Source organism: Passer montanus, unplaced genomic scaffold, assembly GCF_014805655.1.
Source record: "Passer montanus isolate IOZ18808 unplaced genomic scaffold, ASM1480565v1 scaffold3, whole genome shotgun sequence".
Classification (NCBI taxonomy): Eukaryota; Metazoa; Chordata; class Aves; order Passeriformes; family Passeridae; genus Passer; species Passer montanus.
In genome coordinates, this window is record NW_024367707.1 from 9827101 (window position 1) to 9850624 (window position 23524).

Here is a 23524-nt window from a genome sequence, read left to right on the forward strand (position 1 = left end):
GCTTATGCTGAGTAACACTTCTACCTACCAAATAGATGTGTTAATCTCCATAAATATAAATTGAATAAAGAAGTACTGGAAGTAAACAGTAACAAGATTCAGCCTGCACTCTCATTCAGTCATAGAAGGTAGGTGGTTGGTAGGTGGCCTTGTGCAAAGCAACAGAACAACAAGTTTAAAAATGTACAAAGTTCTCTTTCTTTCTTTTCATGTTTTAACTGTTAAAGCTGAAGTTTATGTATCCACAGTGTGAAAATGACTTCTTATTACCTAGATTGTAGAACTACGGTCTCACTTAGAGAGAAATCTAAGCCTGCAAATGGTCTGTAGAAAATCTGGGATTTGATAGTATAAATGCTTAAAAAATTGTGCTAGTGATGACACTGCAGGTGAATTTCAACTTTAACCCAAAATATTTAATTTGATTTATTTGATAATCTTAGAAGTCAGATTGTTTGTTCAATTCTTGTAAAAAGTCTGTAGATCAGTACAAATAGTCTTGTATTCTGTAGGCTGTGTGGTTCACTGGCAGAGTCCTAAAGGGATGACCTAATTTTTCAAATAGAAGTCTTTTTGGCATTAACTGAACCTGGAAGTGCTCACCACTTTGGAAAAACAGGTCACATAGCAATTTAATGTGCACTCAGGAGTTTGATTCTAGACTCTTGGTCTTTTAAATATTCATTGTGCTAGTCTTAATAAATAGATGCCTAGGGAGTGATGTATGCATTGCAGTGAAAAATGCAGCAAACATATAAATTAGTAAGTGCTGTACAGATCAAGTCCATTTTGGGAAAACAAACTGATCTGCACAGCTGCCTGCACAGGTGTCCTTCAGGAAAACAGAATGGGTTAGCAAAGGAAAAAAAAATGCAGCCTCCTTCTCTGTGATAGTTGTCGTTTGAGTGCTTCTCAAGTCTTGCTAATGTTCTTGAGTGGAACCTGTTGAAGGAGCAGTGTATTGTTGATCTACAGAAAGAAGACATAAATTGACAATTCACTGACACAAAAGGCTGAATAACAGCCCAACAGCTTTTATCATTATGTGGTTTAGACTTTTCCAAAGTGCAAATTAAAAATAACAATCCATCCATACCTTATAGCACTTCAGACTGATACAATACTGTTTTGCAGAAGTATTTGCTAATAAGTTAAAAAACATACAGTGGGTATTAAGTGTGGGTAATGATGCTTTGCATGTTTCTCAATAATGTTTTGGATATTAATTATATTTTCAAAACCACACTGCAGCTAATAAATACTAAGCATTATTATTGTGGATGGGATTCATTTAGTATGCAAAACTGCTGGGGTTGCATAAGTCTTTAACCACATTATGAATATTTCAGCAGTGTTCATGCCTGATGTGCCCTGTATTAACAGTCATTTGAAAACATATTTATATGTACAGAGGATAGACTGTAATTTATCATGTCTTTTGCTGGGGAGGATGAGAACTTGAACTGACCTCAGACCTCTTGGCAGATCTTCTGAGCTCTAGCTTTTTACTGAGACTCTTCTCAGCCTTATTTTCATATGTAACTCTTTATCTCTAGGGGTAAACTGTAAATGTAAGTGATCGTAGCAAAACACTGCATTTTGCATGAAATTTTGATTCATTCTCTCGAGACTTCAGTGGGATGTCAGAATATCAATAAATGGGTTTTTGGAGAATACAGCTCTGTGACTCCAAAGAAATACAAATCATCTATCAAAAAGAGTCTGTGAAGTAGTAATTTGAATTTGTAACATGGATATTATAGCTATAAAGCCAAAATACAATGATAGCAGGGAACCTTATACAAACAAGCTGTACTGTCAGGTGTATGTAAGCAGGCTACCAACTATTCACATTGCCAAGAGGTGAAAGAATTTCTCTTAAAAACTCAATTTTAACAACAGGAAAGGTGTGAAAAGTCTGGGCTTTTCATCAATCAGAATGTGACTTTGAATTATAGCCTTGTCATATGGCTAGGAAAAAAGGAAAATCTGATCATAGACCATATCAGGCAATGAATTACCACCATTATTCTGCTGAGCTCTCCCCCAGAATACCTTATCCATTCAGTCAGCCTTATTTCAGAGAGATGAATTGTCACCAGAGCAGGGGTGGGAAAAGGGGAGTTAACACAACCAGCACTTGGCAATTGTACATCGAGACAGGAACCAAATATCCAGGTTGTGGGTGCTGGGAGTCCTTCCATCCAGGAGGGCTGCTGGTATCCTGGGGTGCATCAGGAAGATCAGGGGAGGTGATCCTGCCTATCTTCTCAGCCTCAGAGAGGCCACATCCAGAGTGCTCTGTCCACTTGCGGGGTCCTCAGCACAAGAGAGACAATCTGCTACTGACGAGGTCCAGCAAATGCCTACAAAGATGATGAGGGGTCTGGAGCATCTCGCTTATGAGGAGAGACTGAGGGACCTGGGCCTGTTTAGGCTTGAGAAGACCGAGAGGAGATCTCATCAGTCCACATAAATATCTCAAAGATGGGTGCCAAGAGGATGGCACCAGACTTCTTGCAGTGGTGCCCAGCAACAGGACAAAGAGCAATGGCCATAAACTAAAACACAAGAATTTTCACCTCAACATGACAACGAACTTCTTTACACTGAGGAGGTCAGAGCATTGGAACAGGTTGCCCGGGAGGTTGCAGATTCTTCCTCTCTGGTGACATCCAAAACCCACCTGGACAAATTCCTGTGTTACCTGCTCCAGGTGACCCTGCTCTGGGTGTGGTTGGACTAGATGATCTCCTAGGAAGGGCCTAGAGGTCCCTTCCAACCCATTCGGTGATTCTGTGGTATCCTGGAAATAACTGCAGAGTGCAACTGTAGTGAGTTCAACCACCATTACAAAAAGTAAAAAGAAATGTTATTTTTAAAATACAAGAGTATTAATTTCCTATTAAAAAGTCAGAATTTTTGAGCAGTCTGTTGGGTAATTTTCTGGACTTGATTTTCAGAAGGATTTGAGGGAAAAGTATGGAGGAGTAGCTTGTGTTCTCTCATGACCCCTAATTGCAAAGAAGCGAGTTCATTAACAAAAATCCACTTCACTCTTTTGTGGTATGTTCCTTGCTATAAAAGACTTAAGACACTGGCTTATACAACTAGAAAAATGTGTTGAGACACATTACTTGGTGACTGTCTTGCCCTAAAAGTGAAATGGATATAGTGTGCTCATTTTTGATTTTTTGCCATATTACAAAACCAGTAAGGGAAAAGGTACATGTTCATTAAACTTTATCTAGAGCAGTGTCTATGTTAGCATATCAGTCCCTGTGGTAGACCCTTTATATTGCTTTGGAACTTAAAAAATTCCAAAGGTACAAGTTAAAGCAGGCCCCTGACTTAATCCCTGGTATTTGTTGAGACCTAATAAATAGAATTCTGTTTTGTTGACATTTCATTATAAAAGATGCTGCTGAAGGAAATAATGATAGCCAACCTTTTGATATAATTGTTTCAAGAACCAACCTGCCTCTGATATTGCTTAAAACCATTGGTCCTTAATACCTAAATGAAAACTTGGAGCATATATTGGTTGTCAGAACAGAAATTTTTCTGAGGCTCTAATCCATCTGTACCAATCTGGACATGCTGTACTCAACTGCCAGCTCCCAGCATGAGCTCAGCTCAGATGGGTCATGGGAAGGTGGTCAGCTATCACCCAACTGGTATGGCTGGTATGCAGAGCTTTATCCTGGAGGTTAGTAATCCTCCCTTTCCAAATACTGCCTTTAGTTCCACACCTGAATCACAGCCTTGTGACCATGGATGAAGGCTTTAGGATAAACCATAAACCTTCTAGGTTTATGGTGCTTTGCTTTTAAGAGCATCCAGCAAAAAACCTCCCTTGTTAACTCTTCAGTGACCATGCATGTGTAAATGTGCCCAGCAGCATGCAGGGGATCCATTTGTGTTCCCCAATACAGCCTCAGCATTTGGGTGAGCAAAGCCACACTCCTTTGGGCCAGAGAACTGTGACAGTCCCCAGCCTTTGTGAAATGTGTCTCACACCCTTCCTGATCCCCAGTGCTGTGACCATCTCACTCCATGTTCCTACAGCTTGTGCAGCAGTTTGTTCAGGGTTACTTCACTTACTTCCTTTTTTTTGTTTTCTTTTTTTTTTGCCTCTTGCAGATGGACAAAAGAGGAAGAAATCATTGAGAAAGAAACTGGACTCTTTAGGAAAGGAGAAGAACAGAGACAAAGGTAAAATCAGTACATATTTGGTGATCAGGTTTTCGTTTTGCATATGAGATTTCTTTGGTCTGATAGATACTTTTTGAAGTAGAATGTTGTTGAGCTGATATACTGTCTAGGAATTTATTTTCAGCTTAAAAAATATGTTTTATCTTTTTTCAGTATAAGTCAGATCTCTTCAACTGAAAGATTTTGGTTTTGATTTGTTTTTGTCGGTTTTGTTTTCTTTTTCCTTGAGAAAAAAAGGAAGACTTAAAGGACTGCATCTTTTCTCCAGTTTTCTTTCTCCCCACTTTCACCATCCAGTGCAGAATGTGGTCTGTACATGATCCAGTTCTTTACCTGCAATTGTACTCTCAATTTGCAAAGCACATAAACCCTGCACTGCCCAAGCAAGTCAGTTGGTATGCTTTTCTTTCTTTAACCTTAGGAAAATAGCCATTGTTTAAAATACATAAATGCTTTAGTGCTACTGATCAGTTGGATTTTAGTGTACTCCACGTGACATGGATTTACGGATATGGTTGTACTCTTTTGTTTGGACACTAATCAGCTTTCTGGGCTGGGCCCTAATCCCAGACCTGAAGTTGACCTGTAATTCAGAGCCATTTGAACTAAGTCTAAATACTGAGATGCTGGAAAGTGTCTGTGAAATTGCATGTAGGTAATTGTGCATCTAATTTTGAGTTCACTTCTGGAAAAGAAGTTGTGGAAAAATGGTTGTAAAACTCAGCATGGATATCCCAGTTTCACAAACATGCACTCACATCCAGGAATTTGTGACAGAAAAAGTGATCTGGTTACTCTGATGTCCTCACGTCGAGTCTAGTTTAGCAGAAGAGTGGAACTTTGCAATTCCACTGTAAAAATTAACATCCCCATTTCCAAATTAGTTTACACAGTTGTCAAGAAGAAAATATTATTATTTTCATTTTTATTTGTTTGATGAGTTAAAATACATTATTATTATTATTTTCTTGATTTAAAATTGGTTATGGAAAAGATTTGTATTAATCTTTTTTAAAACTGAATGTGCCCTGACACATTGGTTTGATAGATCCAGTGGCTTCCTGTATTTATTACATTGCAAGCACCAAACTTTTAATTTGTTACAAGAATTACTTGATATGTGACTGAGGCCACATGCAAGAGGAATCATTAAGGAAGGGATTTAATGATTTAATGTCCTATTAATTCATTACACTTAGTTATGTTGTAATTAGTCAGTCATTGCATTGCTATGTTCATTCAGATAAGAGTGCAAAGCAACATCATTCTGTGCAAAACCTGCTCTGCTTTCAGTGTGTTTGCCAGATACTGATCTTCATAGGGCCTGTGAAGTGCTCTTCTGCATCAGAAAAAGCTAACCACATCCTGCATTGTAAAATGTTTTATCTCTCACAAATTTTTGGTGTACTGAGAGCTTTCATCTTTCCTCCCTTAGAGGTACCATGACTTTGGTCGTCTCTATTGAAACTTTCTCTTTAGATGTTTGAGAGTTAAAATACATTTTGGCTTTTTTTTCCTTACATTTTTTCATTACTGTGGCAGATTTTAGCAATGATAAACTGCTTTGATAATTCACCAAAGCCAGAATTTTGCTGTGTCACCCCAACTTGGTAGATCTTTGCAGCTGCACTTTCAGAGCTCCACCGATGCTCTTTGGTGCAGTGCCTTGAGAAGCGAGAGTGTCCTTTTGGTGATGGATACAAATCCTTAACCCAGACTTGGTCTTTATTCCACTAAATTCTCTGTTGCCAAAGATCTTTCAAACAATATTTTTTTTCTTATATTGCCTTGCATTCTTTTGCATTTCCTTACAGCCGTTGTTTATTTCAACCTTTGTTTCTAATAATTACAGAGCTGCACCAGTTGAGCACTTCAAGATAACATTATTTTCTGCCATTACACTTCTGTTCAGGGATTTTCTTTTGTGTCTACCTTGCATGGTAGCATTTATGCTTCATTCAGTTAGTAGGTTTGGGGATATACTTGATTTTTATTCTGAAGAGTTTTCTGATTGCACTTTGCTTTTTAGGGCTCACTAGTTGCCAGTAAAGACTATCACTTTGTACTTATTCATCATTCTTTAAATTTATCTACTTCCTGGTTTTCAGCCTTGCTCATACTATCTGGTTACTTATACCAAGCATTTTTAGAAATCACTATGCTGATTCTCCTAATTTTAATTCCTTTTTTCTTATTATTATTTGATGTTTCAAACATACTGCTTTTGTCCTTTTTTAATCCCATCTGCTTTTATCCTTTTTCTCCCATCTCTCACTGTCTTATTCTGAGTAATAGAGATATTTTACATTCACTCTCCACTTATAAAATATTAGGAGCACCCTCTGAGAGGAAAATACCCCAGCACTTTTCAAACAGTAGAATCTGTATTTCTCTCCTTACTTCAGGAAAAACTTGGGTTGGTCAGTAAGTGTCCAGGAAGTTGGAAGGAGTCACATTCTGAACAGGTTATGTCAGCAGAGTGAAAAGAAAGGCATATCTGCTCTTACTAATTGCCAACAGCAAATGTTAGGCAAAAATAGCCCAAGTAGCAGCATATGGCATCTTACTTGTCAGGTTTTCTGGCCATGGTTGGTCCTGGTGTATTTTCTCTGCCCTTCTGAGTTATTAAGGATCATTTGCCACTCGGGTACTTGCTGAGCGGAATCTTAATGCATGACAGCAGAGGGAATGAACAACCAGGATTGCTGGTTTGTGCCATGGGGGCCATCAGCCTGGCACAGTGGTTGAAAGGTGGCTGTTTTCCTGTGGGAAGCAGCAGCACCAGCATCTCCTGCAGCCTCAGGATTGGGGGGACAGTATTGCCCAGCTTTCAGCTGATGAGTTAGCTCTGGAAAGAAAAATCTAAGGCCTTGTGCTGCTGGCCTCCATCAGGATGAGCCTGCTATGCTCACACCAGAATTGAGCCCCACCACCTTCCCTGAACAGTGGCCTCCATGTCACCTGAAGTCAGAATTAACATCCCTTAACATGCCTTTCACAGCAAGCTTGTTCTATAGAGAGGTTATTTTCCATTTCTGGGCAGCTGGTCCAAGACAAACACTCCTCACTCACTGTCAGCAGGGGTGTGCTGCACAAAAGCCTGGGAGCACACACCCACCCAGGCAGGTCCCTAGTCCTCATGCCTGAAAGGAATGCCTTCCTTCTGCTTATTTTGGGGGCTTTGTGGTGGGCTTTTTTCGTAACTAGTCCAGCTGCACTGTTGTGAGGAGAAAACAAAACCAGGCTACAGGACATCAGAGGGGAAGCAGGGAAGCTGATTACCAGATAGATCATAATGAGGAGATGCAGCTGCCTTGATGCAGACTTCATTTCCATCCCTTCAGCATCACTTTTGTAAACACAATTGCAGTTGGGAGAGTAACTAATTCCAAACATTTTGTGTTTTTTCTATCCCAGCCTGGGAGCCCCCACATACCCAGACAAGTAATGGCTGAGGGAACCATGTTGTTGGTCCTGCCCAGAGTATGGGCCACCTGAAAATCTCCTTTTGTGAAGACAGACTCCTGAAGGTTATCCTGACAATCATGCAGCACCATGTGATCATGTGTGTGGGTTGCAATCAAAGATAACAGGGATGTACCTGGCACAGGAGGCCACAGAGGTGGAAGGAAAGGGCCACCATGCTAGTCACCAGGATGCACAATGAGGCCTCACTGCAGCTCTGGCCTGACAAACCCTCTCCTGTAGCACTGAACTGCCCCATGGTGTGGGTTTCTGAGGTTACTCTCTCTGCAGAGATGCCCAAGACTGTTCTTCCCCACCCACCCCACCAGGTATCCCTGCTTAAAAGGCACAACCAAAAGGAACAGTACTCATTTTTTCTATGACTTTTTGGAGATTTAATAACTTGTATTTTAAGACTCAGTCCAATCTATGGAGGTTTTACTGTCTAAACCTCACATTTTATTTAGATGGATCAGTCAACCTGTCTGTTAAGTGAAAGTTTCAGCAACTTGTTGGGCTTCTGAAGGCCAATAAAGACACCACAGTAGAATTTAATGCATATTAAATGAGTTTCATATATCTTTGTCCCTTTTTATGTCTGTCAACATCTTGTTAAAGTGGAAAATTTGTAAAAGAAGTGTTTTTTCAATTGTTATTACATCTCTGAGTAACTCACCAAAGCAGGATATAGCAAAACTTGCTGGATGTAAACAGACTAAACAGGAGAACAGCACTCCACCCAGACATTTAAACAATATTTTCAGCTTCCATCGTTCAAGTGTTTTTGCTTTACCCAGCCTCCTTGTTATTAATGGCCATCATGACCCTGGATCCTACTGTCTACAAATGTCTCCAAACATTGCCTTTGGCTGCTGACAAACAGTACTCGGGCTGAAGGAGCAGCAACGTCTGTGCTGCTTGGGATAAGATGTTCTCAGGATGCTGTGCATGCTGGCAGCTGGATATTGTTCCCTTATGAATTCAGTGCTGATTTTTATGGCTGCAGAAGCAGGGTATTTTGGCATCCCTTGCCAGTGATATGGGTGTCAGTGTAAGCTGGCTTGCTTTTACACTACACACAGGCATTCCTGGGAGAGATGCCTCCCAGAAATTACTCGCCCTAGAAGATTTTATCAGTAAACCAAGTTTGTTTTGCCTTGGTTCCAGAAAACCCTACAGGTTAACAAAGAGACCTGCTCAGAATTTATAATCACTTGTTATGTGATTGCTGGAGTAACTGAGAATCATCCCTTTTGCTGATGTTTCTGCATGGGATGTAAATACCTGGCAGGTTCATCTGTGAGGCCTTAGCAGAGCTGCTGTGTATGCAGGCTTTCCTGAGAAAAGGCCTTCCTGGTAACTCTGTGGCATATGCAAATCCAGCAGATGTTAGATTTTTCTTTAGTTCAAAATTCTTGAAAATGTCTTTTGTGTTTACTTCCTATTCATGCTCAATAAATTAAGATATTAATGAATTTTTGCATTTGTTCCCAGTAATTCAGCCAAAGGAGGGAGCTGAGTAAATGAAGTTTCTTTTTTTATTGTAGTTTATCAGAAATGGGTTTTTTAAAAAGCCTTTTTACCACTTTGCCATGCCTCTTTAAAAAAAAAAATTGAATATGTTTCTCATGCTCTCTAAGCATAAAAAAGGGATTTTTTAATCAACATTGTGACTTATTTTATACTGAAGTCAAATAAAGCACCAATAATCTCTTTTAAGTTTTTGTAAAAAAAGCCCAGACCTACTCCCAGAAAAAAGCATATATAATTGGGAGGGCCTTAAATTACTCCTTGAACAACAGTGATCTCTGAGTAGCTGAATAAGAGATTTTCAGCCACAGAACTGATGCTGAGAACATTGTCTTATTTCCTGGAGTCAGTGCAGGTTTTGAAGAACCTTCAGATGGAAGTAGTTTCACAGTTCCCATCATGGACCAAGGTTTCTGTTTTCCTTGTTTTATGCTTCCACCACTGCCTCTACAGATCTGAAATAATTGATTTCAGTTAGCAAAACAGTTACCCTGTCTGGCTAGATGGGGAGACTTAAAGACCCCATTTAAATATCCCATTAAAAGCTTGTTATTCTCTGATCTCTATTCCTGTCATTTAAATAGATATGGTACAAGCACCTTAGTAAATCTTGGTTACAGGATTTTAGCTACCCAAAACCAGCATTTATGATGTATTAAGAAAAAAACTCCAATTGCTAAGGACCCTAACCATAGTTACTTTTCACTTTATTGGTATTGAAAGACTCATTAGAATTTAGAATATAGATCTCACTGGCTCCTAATAGACTGTTATGTTCTGTGGGATGGAAAGTACTTTTTTCCAGCTGAAACTTCAGAGAAGTCCTTTAAACTATGTTTGGACAGGGAGACATGAGGTCAGGTAAGCTATAACCATGTGGGTCAACATCCTGAATATTATCATTTGATTAGAAAAAAGGAGGATTTGGGATCACTGAAACTCTTATTTGATGTGGCTGGGAATTCTTCTGTGACATGCTGCTTTTTATTAGAAAATTATGATTTACCGCCAAAGAAAGATTTCTTAGGAACATATCAGTTTCAATCAAAATTTTGTTAAGAAACTTGCCTCAGCTGCAAGGTTGACTTTCTGGTAAGAGAAATTATGCACTTCTCCAAAATAGTAAATTATCTCCTTTGCCAGTAAACACTGAAAACTGGAGTGCATTAAAAGTGGTGCAGGCTGAGGATAGGAGTCTGTTTCCAAGCTGGTTGCCCAATCTGCCAGGTTCTTTCACATTTTTACATTATGCTTTTTTTTAAAATGTCTTTTTAAGCTGCCCAGTCTTCTCACTGAATAAGTGATCAATTTTTTGTTGAGTTTACAGAGAATAACGCTTTGGTACTCAGTATGTATACAACAGACCAAGGTTTGAGGCAGTGCTTTAAGGTACATTTCTTCATGCAAATGAAACCTCTCTGACAGAGGGGATCCCCAGCATACATCTGTAAAAAGGCAGCTGGTCTTTTTACGTTTCTTGTGAGACCAGAGCCTCAAACCTACACATCTTGTGATATGAGTTAGTTGCTAATTACTTCACATGGTACAGCTTTTCTTTTTTAATGAATCTGAAATGTCAGAAGGGCTAACACTCACTCTAATTACCTGTCCAGCAAGGAAGTTGTTGGGATTGAATGCTTCTGATGAGTGGTGGGTAGAATATGCTCCCTGCCACCACAGCCCATGGTGCAAGCACACACACATTTTGGTGGGAGCTTGAGGCTGCTGGCAGTCTGCAGAGGGGGCAACTGAGTCTCTTAATTTCAGCAAATGAGCAAAACTTTACTGGGTTTGCCAACTCTTTAATGTAATTACCACTGCCAGCCAGCACCACTACCATCTGTATTTAGTCTGAAATTCAGCCAGTTGGTTTTCATCCAGTTTCACATCTCTGCCAGACACTGAGAAATCGAGGAAGTAATTCATGTCCTCTGAGAAGGTCTACATCAGAGCAGCCTGGAGTCGAGGCTCATTGTCCTTTCTCTGGGCCACACTGAGCAAGAGCATTAAAAACCTGGAATCCCACACCAGGGAGTATCCAAGGAGGGGCAATGTCTACCTCAAAATGCCAGCCTTCACATACTGAAGTCAGGGAGAGAGGGTCATTTTAATGAAAGATGTTTAATGAAGCAGTGCTGCGAGCTTGTCTCCTGCTGGTCCTGCCTCAGCTGATGTAGGATCAATGGCACCAGCCTGCTAAATACTGCTGTCCTCTCCCATTTAGAAGCACAAGTAGCTCTGAGCCAAACCAGAACACTATACTGTGTTGGCTTTTCTCAGGAAATGTTGTAGAAGGACAAATAAAAGGGGTGCTGGGAGTATAAGAAAGCACCTGGTTAGACATCCAGAAGGGGACACGTGTTGCATATGTGCGTTTCAAATTTGTCATCTTAAATGTCCATTAGGAAGATAATTCAGAGCAGTAAAAAAAAAAATTAATACTGTCATAATTTTGTAGACACACTCTGCTGAGTACAGGAGGGAAAGGTCTGACTGAACTCCTGGAACTGGCAATTCCTGCATTGCTTGGTATCTGTGTGAGGATGTTCTTTCTTGTCCAAAATTAAATGCAGATGGTTTTGGGTGTCATTCTACTCATAGGTCACCTCCAGAGTTGCTTGATATATGAGGCTCTGCTTCCTGATTTAGTTTTGTCTGGCCACCAAAGTTCACTCATGTCTTAACATTTCGTGCTTCTAAAAGCAGGAATGTTTCTACCAAATCAGAACAATGGGCTGTTGTTTCTTTAGTGTGATAGACTAGCAGTGTCCTCATTCAAGATTCTTAAAATATCCTCTTCTTATCAATGCCTTACTTAATACAAATCCAGATACAATTTGCAAGTGTCTTAAAGATCTAGTGAGACTTAAAATCCCAGGAGGCATTTAATAATTTACATGATTGTGGCAAAAGAGAAGTATAGGATATAAGAATTTTTCCATGTACTTCTTTTTATTTTTAATAATTTCTTTTTTGATGCTTAAAGAAATTTGGTTTTAATCTCTGGTGCTTTATTTATTCCTGATCTGAGCAGATCTGAAGCTGGAACCTAGTAGAAGTTACACTCATTTTCACCAGGGTGAATAGCATCAATGGCTATTTTGTTTTTTCATTTCTTTTGAGCACAAGCCAGTTCTAGCTGGAAATCTGTCTCAGTGGTTTTGCTTCTGCTGATCTCAGATAGATATGATTTGAAAATTATTGATGATAATTTCATTGTTGCTGATTCACTGTAAAGCATTTTTCTATTTTGCAAAATATTTAAGCATTTTACTTTGAGATCTGAGATATATGCTGGTTTTGTACATTACAGTTATATTGATGTAACTGTATAGTAATCCTTGTATACAGTTATATAAGGATTATGTTCTTAATCAAGACAAATGTGTTCTCCTATATTTCCACGTGTCCATGCTTTTTTACTGTTACAAAGGAACTTTATATTTATATACCACTATTAAACAGGTTCAATCATACCAGTATTTAAAACAGTATAGTTCTTGTGTAAATTTAAAACTATATCCTTGAAGGCTTAGTCTGAGTGGTGAATGTACTTTGAAGCTCTCTGCACAGGTAGATTTATACTCTTTGAACTGTACTGAAACCCGTGCATATGCCAGGACCCCTTGACTCTGGTGCCCTACAGCATTCATGAGAAAGAGCCTGTGGAGGGATCTGAAACATGAGAGAGAGCTTTGGCACAGCCCAGTGAGGTTCACACTCTCTTTGTGGTTATCAGAGCTTCTGATGGCCCTGTGCACCATCTACATGTAACCAGAAGTGCCTGATTTCAGTTACTTTTGGTGGAAGTTAACATCTTAATTAGATTTGATCTCAAGTGATTTTCCAAGATCCTGTGCTGTGTATCTTGCATTATGTGACTAGAAATATGATTCAGATACCATGGGCTACGACAGCTGGCACTGTTATTATTACTGAGTCCAATATTTTATCGGAATTACTATATATTTAAAGGGGCTTCAGATTGTTTTTCTTAACAAAGAAAGAGTTAATTCTTTTTGTACTAAATAAATACCAGATGTTTGGTAACTATTAGGGCTTTGTTGTTGTTGCAGAATTTATTCCCCAGGCTTTTGGAATGCCTCTGTCTCAAGTGATTGCTAATGACCGGGCCTACAAGCTCAAGCAAGACTCTCAGAGAGAAGAGCAAAAAGATGTTTCAGATTTTGTAGCCTTTCTCTTGCCATTTGGAACTAAAAGACAGAATAAAGAACTTTCCAGCAGTAACTCATCTCTCAGCTCCACCTCAGAAACACCGAATGAATCCACTTCTCCTAACACACCTGAGCCAGCGCCACGAGCAAGGAGGCGTGTAAGTAGACACATCACGGTGGGGTGTGAGTGTAGGTCCAGAGGGCCTAGATGGACCAGGAAAAACCTGTTGTGTGTGTGGACTGTGGAATACTTTTTGTTCGAATAGTGGGTTTTTTTCAGGTGGAAGTCAGCCTCATCAATGTCAGAAAACTCTTAACTGTAGTGGAAATCTTCTTTTGCTGATGCTGGTGGGAAGAGGTCATATAGACCCCGTGAGTCTGTAACAGATCACAAAGAGGCAGAGAGATTATCTAGAAGTCTTCCTGTTTGCTCCCTTTATCTACCTCCGTCTGTCTAAGTCATTCAGATTTAACAAATTCCATCTGTCTTTAGCCTAATTTTTTCAGCAGTTTTAAAATCTAAACCTATGTGTTTGACATTTATAGGTATACTTATCTTAGTCTAGCTCTAACTTGTCCCTTATAGGGATTAATAGTCAGACTTATTATCTTGATAATAAGTCTAACTATTAATCCCTATCCTTATATTAATAAAAATCCTCGTGGTCTAACCCCTGTCATATCCTCCATGGTAAGTAAGGAGTTGTCAGACTAGATTAGTACCAGGGTCTTTGAAGGATGTTTCTGCATGCAGGCTAGGAAGATGCCTTTGACAGCAAAACACAGAGTGGTGGGTTTGGGTTGAATATTAATCTGCATGTAAAATTGGTCATTTTTTAGCATAAATCTGTTCCTTGTAAGTAAATTTTATGCTCTGATCTTTCTAATTCTGCAGTTGGTAATCATTATTCTTTTGTTACCATGGAATAGAGGTTCTAGACTTTCTTACTTTTTAATTTCATTTGCAATGGAGGGAGAAAATTATTGCATAATAAAATATTTTTAATAAAAGCCCTTTTAAGAAATCTGAGCAAGAATTGAGGTACAAGAACAGACTCTGGAAAAGTCCTCACCTTCTTTCTTCCTTAGGATAAAACCTGCTTCATAGAAATTCTCTGTTGGGCTCTTCCAACCAGGGATTAAGAGGGGTAGAACTGGAGTAAATTGCAAACTGAGAGAAGGAAGAAGACAGGTCGTGGGGCTCTTTGTTTGTCTAGCTGCCAGCTGAAGCTTGAAGTGTCTGTATTCTGTCTGCAAAGCTGAAAGCATGATGTTTGCAGTCTTGTATACTCATTAATGCACATCTGTTGGCCTGTGCAAACCATATGGACAGGCATTTGTATTCACATAAAAGTGCAATTTTCAGAATTTGGCAGTCAGTGACAAAAAGTAAAACTTCACTGTATGTACTCATTGGCTTCAGAACCTCTTCATAGGAGAGAAAGATAACTTATGTGTCCAGAGGTGACTCATCTGCTGTTCTTTTCACAAAGATTTGATTATAAGATTTCTGACATATATTTGACCACTGAGCAAGCAGAAGAACATGGATCCTTTGGTACATCCACAGAGATCCATCAGGACCAAGTTTCTAGAAGCTGAGGGAGGGTTTTGCTTGTTTTGTTTGTTTGAATAGTTGGGGTTTTTTTTATCAACACTGGCATTGCAGCTTTCAGAGTGCAGAATTGGAGCCTTTAGTCCATAGCCATGAGAATGCAGTAGGAAATGCTTCACCTACAGAGAAGTAAGAGTAGACTAAGGTGGGCAGTATGACATGAGGGAGCAGGCATTTTCTCTAGGGAATTAACTTAGCTAATGAATTTCATGAATTTTCAATTATTTAACATTCATATCAGCTCATGTCCCGTATCTTGTCCGTCTTCGTAATTCTGTTTTTCAGCTTCCTTGCCATTCCCTAAATAAGCTCTGCCCTGAGCTTATTTAGGGGATGGTAAGGAAGCCTCCACTTATCTTTTATCTCTTGAGCACCATTGCACTGTTTTGAACTGAAAAATGCTTTCAAAAAAAGAAAGAATTATATATTAGTACATGCAACTGATACAACCAATTCATCACAAAAGTGCTGCACAGACACCTGGAGTGCAGTCCTCTTAAACTTAAACTGGAGGAATTGTTTATCATTGTACCATTCACTTCTTTGCAATTGTGTCATTCACTTTTGTGTATTTCAAACACAAAAGTGAGTCTTCAAGCACTCAGCTGAGACTTTCAATAAGAGGTAGAAGAAGCTAATGCTGGCTGCAGAGCTCATGCTGCGAGTGCTGTGGTTCCTTCTCCAACAGCTTGGCAAAAATCATTGTTGCTGCATTTTCTCTGTATGATTTTTGCCCAGCAGTTGAAAGTTGAATCTTTAAATTCCACTTTCCTTCATGTTTCTATGTGCTTAGCTTAAGACTTCCGTAGTGTATTTAGGTTTTGAACCTGTCATGAGGGAGCAGGGACTGGTATCCATTATGTGCAAAGGCAATGCCTGGTAGATGAAACTTGATTTTCTTTGGTTGCTGGGCACTGCAGTGTGTGTGTGGCTGGACCTGGAGCAGTGGGCAGTGGTGTGCAGTCTCCTCCTCCTCTGTTCCTCAGCAGTCAGGGAGGTCTGGCTGAGCCCAGACTGGTAGGTCTGGCTGAGTTTGGGCTGGATTTGTGGAGTATGTTGGTAACGTATTCTTGTGCACTTTGTAAAATCAGAGCTGGCCTGGACTTGGTATTGCCAAGCCACGACTTCAGCCACTGAACTCAAGGTCACTCTTCCTAAAGCCAGCTCAGTGTGCCAGTTAATCCACAATTTTGATAAAATGCCCAAGGACCACGTTGAACTGACTGTATTTGCATCTATTTTAGGGATCTGAATCCGATTTAAGTGACTCTGGTAATGATTCATGAGGCGAGGATGCTTTGCAGACAGGAAAGGACCAGTAAAGGCAGGGTATAAAGGCTGGCACCTGTCACACAGGGGCTGCAGTGCTGAGGGTGGGGTTAGGATTTTCAGTGCCAATTGATTTATTTCATGTTTGGAATGCCGAACTCTTAAATAAAATCAAAATATCATTCAGTTGGAATTTTACACACATGGATCATAGCCAGAGGTTCTTGTTTGGTCTGGAGGGGTTTTTGTTTGTGTTTTTGTTTCCTGTTGGCAGGAAATGGTAAAAGGAATCAAGCAGATGTACTTTTGAGAGACATCAGAAATAGAGGTCAAAAGTTACATTCTAAAGGATCTAGTAATTGTTTATAGTAATGTGGGTAAAAAAACCCTAAAAACTTCACTGTGTTTCATTTATACATCTACCATGAGTTAAGAAACAGAACTATACCTGATAAGTTAAATGGGGTTTTTTTAAGGTATTATGAAGTTGAAATTTATCAATGAGTTGCAAATCTCGGTGGACTTTTTGTGAGTTTTGCCTATGAGTTGAAAATCTTCATAAAGTTCAGTTGGCTAGGCTGATGGAACAAAATACTTTTAGAGCTTTGAATTCCCTTGTAAGCAATCGTACAGTTCTCATTTAATAGACATGGAGTTCTGACTAGCAGTCTATAAATTGCCTGTCAGCTTTTAACAAACTATAGCTGTCAGAAAAGTTTTAAGTAGGAATTTACATTTTCATTATTATTTCTAAGGATGACATGCTGCATTCTTGTACAGTACGTTTTATGTTATGGTAAAATTTATGCTTTGTTTCAGAAAGAAAGAGAATACTTTATAACAGATATTTTTAATAGGGATAAGACCTGAATTTTTTTCTTTGTGTTTTATTATTATTATTATTATTATTATTATTATTATTATTGTAGGACTACATGTACCCTAGAATGTTTTTGCCTCACAGGTTTAATAAGACTTGAGATAAGTGGTAATTTTGAAGTGACACTAATCTTGTGCTTTGAAAAAAAAGTCTTGTTTTTGAAGTGTGAAAATTGAAACATGCCAGAAACCTCTGGCTGCTTGTGCTGCTTTATCCTTAGCAGACTGCTTGAACTTCTACACCTTGCTGTAATCAAAACCTGGATTTCAAAGCTTTCATTGGAACTTCAATGATTTTATAGTATTAAGATATGTGAAATAGAATTATTTAAAAAATGTTACACTTCAATTTCTCTGGTGTATCTTTATTCTGTGATGGAGTGGGATTATTTCAAACTCCAGAGATGTATGTATTTGTGATATTAACTGTTAACTGTACATGGTATATGGTTGAAAATAATTCTGCATGTTTCACTGATACAGTGGTCCCAGCTACAGAAGAAGTAGGCAATTAGATTTAAAAATATCTATATATCTCCATGCACATGAATATGATACTTCTGAGGTGCACCCACAGACCATGATTCATCCTTGCCCTGCAGTATGTGCAGGCTTACATCAGTAAAAGGATGGAGTGAAGGAGTGGAAAGCATTTCAATTTTCAGTGTTTTAATCTGTATTTGTTGTAATATGATAAGAATAACATTGGTGCCATAGTGAATTTTCCTATCCATTACACTGGTATTATAACTTCATTAATTTATAAAAATGTTGTAGCTAGGGGTATTTTTATAATACTTTGTTTAAAATGCAGGTAGGCAAAAGTCTTTGTTGGATGTCCTGTGATGCTGAGATTTCCCCAGCCCTGCTGATTGTTCTTGTGTGTGTATTTTACAGGGTGCAATGTCTGTGGACTCTATCACAGATCTTGATGACAATCACTCAAGATTGTTGGAGGCTCTCCAGCTCTCTTTGCCAGCAGAAGCCCAGAGCAAGAAAGAAAAGGCAAGAGATAAGAAACTAAGCCTGAACCCTATTTACAGGCAGGTTCCCCGGCTTGTAGATAGTTGCTGCCAGCACTTGGAAAAGCACGGTAAGAATATTTTGTTTTCCCAGGAGTGGCAGATGTATTTTTACTATAATATAAATAAATGCCTATTTTGAGAAGTATATGCAAGGACATCTTTGAAAACTAGACATTTTCCCTCCTGTTTTGCCTCTTGCTAAAAATACTGTCTCACAAGTAATTATGTACATGATAGCTTCCCAAACTGAAGATCTAAGCTATGAGCTTGTAAACTGGCCCATAGAGCATAGGGATAGAGCCTTTTTTTGGAGGTCACCCATCTTGTACTGAAGTGCCCAGCTCTGCAGAAACAGCTCTTCACACCCCACAGGTTTACCTGTACCTTCAGAATAAAAAGTCTGAAATGTGCCAGTCAGTCTGGAGTCATTCACAACCACTGGATCTTAAGGTGTGAGATCTAGATTAACTATATAAACTGTAAGGTTTTTGATATTTTAAGATGGTGGGGTCAGAATAAGAAAGAATTCCATGCTAAATTTATATTAAGCTCCAAGTAGCCTCTTCCTGTTCACTGCAAGGCTTGAAGGCTGAATACTCAGTTTGTCTCTGGCTTGATTCCTCCTGACCAGCTTCAGGCCTGCTCTCTCCAAAGGAAATTACAGACTCCTGCCAGTATTCTTCCTATGTGTTCATGTTTGTCCACACACAAGCCTCCCACAGCTTTACATAATGCAGAAACAATAGTCAATCTAGGCATCTGCTCACCATCTCTGCCAATGTATCTTAGCCTTGTAAAATTTTTTAATGATAATTGAAGTAACTTGGCCACAGCAAGATGGAGCTATCACATGGCCAGATAATCAGCAAATCATAAAATAATGGTGATTGTAACAGCAAATGATGTATTTGACACTAATTTCACCAGCAAGAAATCATTTACTAACTCTGAATGGAAGGTTTTTGCAAGATGAGGGACTGCAATTTAAACAACAGTGCTGAGCTTTCACAATTCATAGCTGATAACTATCTTCCTTACAAATGTATCAAGGAACACTGCAAAAGATAGTTACTGTTAGCCTTTTACAGAGATTAGATACCATGGCTGACAAGTAAGTATGGGATGACTAAATTTGAGATGAATGACTTTCACTCCTTGAAGCAAAGGTAGCTGAGTTTGGAAAGCATAAAAGTATCTGAGTCAGCCAGAAAAGCCATCCAGCTGAGCATCATTTGGATACTGTGATTTTGTGTCACCTGATCATCTGTGATAATTTTTTTAATCCTTTTAATGCACTGTCATAACAAAGTTCTTTTCCATATGATGCTCTTTATGGAAATACTTCCTTTACATTGTAGTTTTCTTTTAAAGGAAATTTATGATGAGTTATTGTGCTTTGTTTAAGAGTAAACAATAATGTACCACAGTGCAATAATCTGATATAATGTGGGGCAAGTTCTTCAATTTTAAATTTAATCTGCTTTCCACAAGACAGTCATTGGCACTGAGACAAACCTATAATGGTAGAAGATGGACACTGTAGCAACATCATTCCAGGCTATACAATGGACCAAGTTGCTGGTTCTGAAAATACTTGCCTATATGCATAAGTTCTTTTCCAGCAACAAATCCCCAGCAGTTTCTGATGAGTGCTTTAAAGGACAATTCTGAGCATTATATGATAAAAAATGGTTATGTTTTTAGACATTAGAGCACCTGTCCTTGTTCACGTTCCCTATTTTTCCTGGGTTCACATCCCAGAGATGTAAAGGCCTTTCTGTAGACCTGCAGTGTAGAAAAAACACTGTATGTCCGTGTAGGAATGGGTAAGCAGCCTGCAGGTTTTTCCCAATGTGTGTTATCTCCATCTCAGATGATTCCCTGCCAGTGTTCCTGGGTTTGCTAAATGGTAGTCCATCAATATTAACCAGAGAGAGAAGATTTAAAAAGAAGTGTTATGTTGTGACTAAAAACTAAAAAATCAGAATCCTATCTGAATTTCTCTGATGAAGATCTGCAACTCCAAATACTGTTCAAGGTGACACATCTGCAGCAAGCAAGTGTAGCCTAATGGCTGTCAAAAGGCATTTGTTTCACAAGGTAATTTTACACTTCCTCTATGTCAGTAGGGATTAGAGCTGCAGAGTAGCCCTTGTTAGACCATAAACTTCCAAGCTTATAACTAATTTCATCCCTTTTGCAAAACTTTATAACCATGTAAAATTATATTACACACACAGGCCTTTAAGGCTCTAAAATTTCCACTCACATTGTCAGTGCTAAAGACCATGTCACCTCTCAAATTTTTCAGGTCCTGTTAGTCTGCAAGATGTGGCCATTCAAGAACCATATTATAATTTTTTTGTATTTGTAGTGGCTTTCTACAGGGCTAGAAGAAGGTTTGAACTGATTTCTTATGAAATAGCAGGCAATACCCATTTCCTAATCAAATTAAATCTAAATGACACACTTTTGCACTTTGCCTAAAGTACCACAATGCTTCTTTATAGCTTTCCCTTAACAGCTGTTCCTGCCTTATAAACTGCACACAACTCCCTGTTGAAGTTCTTCCCTCTCATAGTGTGCCTGAGTGCCCTATTAATATGTACCTTTGAAGGGGACTCTCAACTTTGTCATGACAGGAAGTTTAGAGACAGTGAGTTAGCCCAAATACCAGCTTCATCCTGTATCCAAATACACAGCTCAATGCCCACATATTTAGTTGTTTTACTGCCTGTTTCCTTTGGTGTCAGTCCTGGAAGTTACACCTCCAAACCCTGAGCAGTGCCTCAGTCTCTGCATACCTCTGCTCCTCACAGCAGTGGCACATCCAAAGTGGCATCACAAGAAATGTCACAGAGATGCCATTTTTCAGATTAAGTGTGATCCTTAAAAACCACAGTGGATGGCTTCTTAATCACAACCAAATCTTGCATCAATATGGTAAGTACATGTTTGTGGTTAAATATGTTGCTTTTCTTTTAATTTAATCTTATAATTACACATGTAGGTCAGAATGCTTTGGTTCAATGCAATTTTCAGGAGAAAATGAAACAATGCTATGATGTGTTTCACTTGCAGGTCTCCAGACAGTAGGAATATTCAGAGTTGGAAGCTCAAAAAAGAGAGTAAGACAGGTGAGTGGATATGGGTATGGTTTTCTTTCATCAACTATAATACAAACAAATCTGATTCCTTTTGTTGTTATTTCTTTCCCATCTGTAGCACAGTGAAATTTAGGTTTTCTGGGTCAGTGACTTCACTTTCTTTTGATGGCTCATAAAAGGCTATTTCCAGTATCTTTTACATCTGGTGAAATCCTTGTCAGGTTCTCAGCAGGTTAACAGTCTCTGTATGTTTTGCTCTGGAGAAGTAGCACAGGGTTGGAGATCCAAATAAACTACAGTGAAGAAATTTTCCAAAGGTCACACTGCAGGGAAAAAAAAATCTTGGCTGTTCGTTTCATCTCAGAAACAGCTGAAGCTCCCAAAGTAAACTCAAACTGTAAAGCTTCTTTGGAAAACTCACGGTATGAGAAAACATGCAAGTACAGAACAATCTCTTTGACCCTAAGATTGCTGCTCCTAAATATCACCTTTCTTTTAGCCCTGCTAGACTTCAAGGTCAGAGCAGACCCTTCCAAGTCTTAGTCTCAGCTGAATTATGAAAAAGCAAAGATAGTGTGCAATTAGATTCCAAAGATAAAGTCAAATGTGGGTGTTAGCTCCTAGGTATACCTACCTAGATATTGCACTGTTATTCCCAGAAGCTGGGAATACATGTTGAATTAGAGTAGTGTTTACATGATGCGTAAGGAGGGGATAAAAAGATACAGGAAAAGATCCCTTCAGGGAAGTTAAGACAATAAACATCAAACAGAAAAAAAGCAAAAGAAAGCTTGACTGCATCTGATCCCACAATTTATAGTTCTTTGCAAAAAGTTGCAAAAACTTCATAGTGTAATGTTTTATCATTCTGGAAAGTTACCTTGAATAGCTAAACTGAATTGATTTTGGCTGGTAGGGCAGTATAGCCTACTGAATTACAGCTGATTCTCCAGTACTTTCTATTTCTAAGTCGCTGGTGTTACACTAGGCTAAAAAAACATCTGCAGAGGCAGTTTTCAGATCAATACTGAACTAGATAAAGTATTGGACTTGCCTCACATTTGCATTGCAAGCTTCAATGTCAAAATGTACATAATCATTTAGGGGTGAGTACAATTGCATCATACGTCTGGGGAAAAAGCAGAGACTTCTATCCTTCACTTGTAAACTAAGCCTTACTCTGAACATTAATGACTTTCACCACTTTTTGTTCTACTTTGTTTTCAGAAGGTGAGGAAATCAAGAGATTTGGGTATCTATGCTTTTTATTACATGGACTAATTTATTGAACTAGGTAAACTGATATATTTCATTAAACAACAAGGAAGCATCAGCTTGGCCCTTGTAGTTACAGTAATAAATGCTGTCAACATGAACACATGGGAAAGTCTTGATTCAATTAAAATTCCACTCATTTTCTGAACCGTAGAAAGCCAAACCCAGCACTCAGATTTTGGTGTGCTTTTGCAGCTGTTCATTAGTTTTTCTTGTGTAGAAAGTAAGCATATTTTGTTTTCCTTCCTTCCCCAGTTAGAAAATGTCTTGTTTCAACTGTAGTTTGTTGCAGTAAATACATAAGTAAGTAGATGCGTGTGCCAGCAGTGTTTTTGATTGGTGAGCAGGAAGAGAAAACATAGAACACGTGCATCTCTTGCAAACCTCCTCCTTCATGTTCAGTGAGGTGTAGGACAGAGATCCCCAAGCTCATGTTGAGTCAGAGTGGTAGATCTGGTGCATCAGAATGCCAGGTACCAACTTGTGTCCGGAGCTGATGCTCGAGCAGAGCATTGTTGCCAAGGTTGGGGTGGGCAACCCTTGATGCTGGTGACATTGGTGACATTGCTGGGCCTGGTGACATTGTGGCAGCTTCAGCCCTGAGGATGAAGAGTGAAATAACAGGAGCTCTGCTCTCCCATCCCCTGTTCCAGCACAGATGTCCTCATCTCTCATATTATAAGATTCAGTGGATGCTGTAGTTCACCACCTGTATCTTCCAAAAGCCTGAAAGCATTCCATGTGAATGGAGTCTGAAAGACTTAAAGTTTAAGTGTACAATATACAGTTCTAACAGCCATGATACCTGGGCCTGAAATGTGGCCACATCTCACCAAGGCTTCTGTGATATTTTGCTACTTAGGACATCTCTGTAAGTCTCACAGGATGTCAGATCACAAGTGCTATATTCAAGTCTGTAACAGCAGTTTATGATTTAGCCAGCTATTTGGGAAGTCTGAATTCCTGATG

General features: G+C 39.0%; 1 protein-coding gene across 6 annotated transcripts in view; it reads left to right on the forward strand.

Moving 5' to 3' along the window:
- The window catches only part of ARHGAP6 (Rho GTPase activating protein 6), a 311150-nt gene that overhangs the window by 266029 nt on the left and 21597 nt on the right, over nucleotides 1-23524 (forward strand). For all 6 annotated transcript variants that reach the window (XM_039714412.1, XM_039714413.1, XM_039714414.1 and 3 more), the window contains exons 3-6: nucleotides 4144-4215; nucleotides 13287-13543; nucleotides 18046-18241; nucleotides 21255-21310. In XM_039714412.1, coding sequence (XP_039570346.1) covers nucleotides 4144-4215; nucleotides 13287-13543; nucleotides 18046-18241; nucleotides 21255-21310 — 581 coding nt within the window. The remainder of the gene's footprint in view (nucleotides 1-4143; nucleotides 4216-13286; nucleotides 13544-18045; nucleotides 18242-21254; nucleotides 21311-23524) is intronic.